The 3,821-nt window shown below is 61.2% G+C and overlaps 1 protein-coding gene across 1 annotated transcript; it reads right to left on the minus strand.

Moving 5' to 3' along the window:
* Window positions 1-844: 844 nt before the first annotated feature.
* On the minus strand, window positions 845-3,815 carry LOC104625960 (deoxyribodipyrimidine photo-lyase-like; the record flags this gene model as incomplete). Its single annotated transcript, XM_010293745.1, has 9 exons — window positions 845-999; window positions 1,197-1,356; window positions 1,457-1,578; window positions 1,857-2,009; window positions 2,099-2,297; window positions 2,626-2,784; window positions 2,966-3,148; window positions 3,289-3,434; window positions 3,638-3,815. Coding segments are annotated over 9 exons (1,455 nt in total), but the record flags the coding sequence as incomplete, so codon positions are not given.
* Between the last annotated feature and the right edge of the window lie 6 nt (window positions 3,816-3,821).

The raw sequence follows: 3,821 nt of genomic DNA on the forward strand, positions 1-3,821 counted from the left end.
ATACCGTCCCTAATAAACTAAGTTAAGAAGGGGCCTGACTGTGTTGTGGCATTGTTTCAGGTGGGGTAACGGGGTGTATCTCCCCATGGGGTCAGTGCTGCAGTGCCTGTCGGCCCCAGGGGCAGGGAGGGAGCAGGATACACGACCTGAGGGCGGCGGGGGGGACACAACTTGTGCAACCGGTGATGCATCACCAGATGTCACTGGGAGGGGTTATTGTCAACACCCCTTGACTAACCCATAGGGTTTGTGACCTCCCCCTGCAAACTGTCCGCTGGACTCTGGGCAGGAGGAACAAGCCCCTGAGTAAGGGGCTCTCTGTAACGCCTGTCCCCTTCCTGAGCCTGCCTTTGCTGCTGGCAGAGGGGCCCAGGGGCCCCCATCCCTGCTTCCATGCCTGTCCCACGCTGCCCGGCTCTCCCCTCCCAGCAGTGTTGTGCATCGCCCCATAAACACCATAGACACAGGAGCTAGATAGAAACTGTAAACTTTAACTTTTTCCCCAGAAAAGCCCTGCTCAGCCTAAATCTAAGCTGTGATTAGCAACAGCAAGAGCGACTTGGGCTCACTGCTGAGAACAGTGGTTGTAGAAGAGGTTTCTGGCAGGCGCGGGCAGCAGGAGGGCTCTGCACAGCCCCACGGGGCTCCAGCAGCTGCCCCAGCACGGCAGCTGGAGCAGGCAGCGATGGCAAAGAGACCTGCAGACCCCTGGGGCTTGCCCCTGCTGCAGCGAGCCCTCCAACAGCGCCTGGCACCGGGGTGGAAGGTGCGAGCTGGCACCATGGCAAAGCCACGTCTGCCCCCAGCAGAGGGGCACGAGCGATCTCAAGCCGTGCTGTGCCCGTCACTGGGGGAGCGTGTGGGGAGCGTAGCGACGCTCGAACTGGCCCACGTCGAACTTGCGCTTGCAGCCGGCGTAGTTCATGTAGCGGATCTTCCCGAAGATGGCCCGCTCTGCCCAGCCCTGGTCGTGTATGCCGCAGATGGACCAGAGGCAGCCTGCCGGGTGTGGGGAGGGAGCGTCAGCTCTGCCCCTTGCTCGGAGGCATCCGGAGAGCAGGTGGGATGTGGGTGCAAAGCAGGATGGGCTGGAGCATGGGCTGGGTTGTCTGCAGAGAGCTCTCCCCCCATCACCATGGCCTTGGCCATCAGAGGTAAGACCCCCCCCCACCCCATACCCCCATCCTGCAGCTTGCCTACATATCCGTTGGGGTCTCTCCCATCCAGCTCGTAGCGGTCATTGAGGTAGATGGCAAACCGCAGGGCCTCCTCAGGCGAGCGGGTCCACTCCAGGATCTTCTTGGCCCAGTACATCCGCAGGAAGCCATGCATCTTGCCCTCCTGGACCATTTGGAGCTGGGGAGGAAGGGACGGCCACAGGGGTCAGTCCATGCCAGCTCGCCTCTGCCCCTTGGGAAAAGGCTCAGCATTTTGGGGGGGAGATGCGGGGCACTACCTGGGCAGCGTTCCAGAGCGGGTCATGCGTGGTCGCCTGCTCCAGCTCCTGCAGCTCGTAGAGAAAAGGCCTCTTGTCTTTGGCGTGGAGCTTCAGGGTGGTTTGTGCCCAGTCGTAGGCACCTGTGAGCAAGAGAATGGGGAGCAATGCTGAGCAACCTGCTCCTGCAGGGCCCCAAGGAAAGGATGGAGAATTGGGCTACTGAAGACACCATGCCCTGGGGGCACCAGCCTTGAAGAGGGCATCCACCAGCTCGTGTCCTACCTCCAGGAGGTACCGAATGATGGCACATTAGTGGTCCCACAGCCCCTCTCCTAGCAGAAATGGGATTGCCAAGTTGAGGTGACCAGCCGGGTACCAGCCCAGCCCCCAGCGTTGCCCACCCAACCCAGGATGCTACCTTGCACACTGTCGTAGTTCTCATTGTAGTAGCAAAAGTTTTCAGCCAGCTCCCGTCGCACCACGGCCTCCTCCACAAATACATCCACTGACTCCTTGTACTTGCCCCGGTGCTTCTGCACCTCCAGGATGGCCCGTTGGGTGGAAACCTGGCCTGGGGACATGGGGAGGGAGCAAGTCAGGGTGCCAGTCCAAGCCACCCTGCTCAGTCCTGCTGCAGAGTGGGAAGCCTGGGATGCTCACCAAAATGGAACCATGGGGACAGGTTGCTGAGTGCCGCCTTGTTGGGGTCATTCCGGTGGGCGCCGAAGGATTTCAGCCGCTCCGTGATGAAGGACTGCAGGACAGACAGCCCCGCAGCCGTGCCGGGGGTCGCCCACTCCACCTCCTTCACAGTGTGGTCCACCTGCAAGCTGGAATAACAGGCCTCCCAAGCGATGGGCTGGGCGGCAGCCAAGCAGCGTGAGTGCATTTGCAGATGCTCTTCAGCCAGGGCTGCCCTGAGTGTTATGTCCCCTGGATGTCCCCAGCCAGCAAGTCCCCAGCTCATGCCAGCCTTCTCCTCTTAACCAGCCCTGCACGGCAGAGATGTGGGAATTGAATGAATGAGGTGGGAACCTCCCTTCCCTAGGGCACCCCCACACCACCTGTGCATGACCTCAGACAGGTCACTGTCCCCCTCCCCTGCCACCCCCTCCCAGGATCACGAAGCAGTTGTGAAACTCTCTGGGACAGGCCACGCGTGGCTGTGCAGGGGTCTCCTCTGGTACCTCTGCTGGGCAGGAGGGGGGATATGGGTGACGAATGACAGGGGGGAACTCGGTGAGGAACTCGGGGAGCTGAGCGTGGATCTTGCCCCGGATGGTCCTGGCACTGTACTCCTGCTTGGGGGAGGTGACCCAGCAGGGCACGATGTTGTGGGCATCAACCTGGGAAGCAAAGCCATGGAGGAGGGTGTGAGCAGGAGAAGCAAACGGTCCCGATGACATGATACACACACTCCCTGCTCAGGTCACTCCAGCACAACTCTGCAGGCACAAAACACGGGAGGCAAGTTTCTCCCACGTCTCACCACCCAGAGTTTTCCCCTCCCAGAGTGCGGGCACCCACCTGTGCAAATGGCACATCTGCCGGCAGCCGCTCCCTGATGTCCTCCACCCACTGCCGGGGGAGGCGGAGGGGGCAGAAGTCTGTCACCAGCCCACCCACGCCATGCTCCACCACGAATGTGGGCAGCACATCCTTGGCATAGCCCAGGAGCAGGTGGAAGGGGATGTTCAGCTCTGCGCACTCCTGCAGCAAGAGGGAAAAAGGGCTATCGGATGGTTGATGCCTCTGCAGACCCCATCCCACCACCATCTGCCGAAGTGATGGATCTGCCTTCCCCAGGAGCCCTGTCCCACCCAGCATGGACATCCCTGCAGCGGCTGTACCTTGGCCACCTCCTGCAAGCCCCTCAGCATGAAACTGTAGTGGCGGATGGTGGCATCCAGGAATTTGGGCACCAGGCAGAAGCAGACGTGCAGAGGCAGCTCCTGTTTGAGGGCCAGGCGCTGGGCGTAGAGGAAAGCCCAGTTATCTGGGGAGAAAGCGCACGGGGCAGCGTCATGGGGATGCTTTGCTGATGGGGTGGAGATGGGGTTTCATAAGATGATTGGCATTCCCCCCAGGCCCCCCTGCAGAGAGGGAACCAGCTCCAAGGTCTACCATGGGAAGGGACCAAGGCTTTTGCGCACCCACGGGAGCTCTGCTTCCCAGCCCCCTCCGCCAGCTGGTTCACACCTTGCACCCGCTGGTCCCGGGACATCCAGTAAAGGATGCTCTGAGCATCATCCTTCAGGTCCGAGCCCTGCGAGATGAGGCGAACCCGCTTTTTGTTGAACTTGAACTCTCGCACGGATGGGGCTGACCTCCGCCAGGTCTCCTGCACCACCGCGGCCGCCTCCTCTTCCTCCTTCCTCCTCCG

Source organism: Phaethon lepturus, unplaced genomic scaffold (genome assembly GCF_000687285.1).
Source record: "Phaethon lepturus isolate BGI_N335 unplaced genomic scaffold, ASM68728v1 scaffold37270, whole genome shotgun sequence".
NCBI classification, from domain to species: domain Eukaryota; kingdom Metazoa; phylum Chordata; class Aves; order Phaethontiformes; family Phaethontidae; genus Phaethon; species Phaethon lepturus.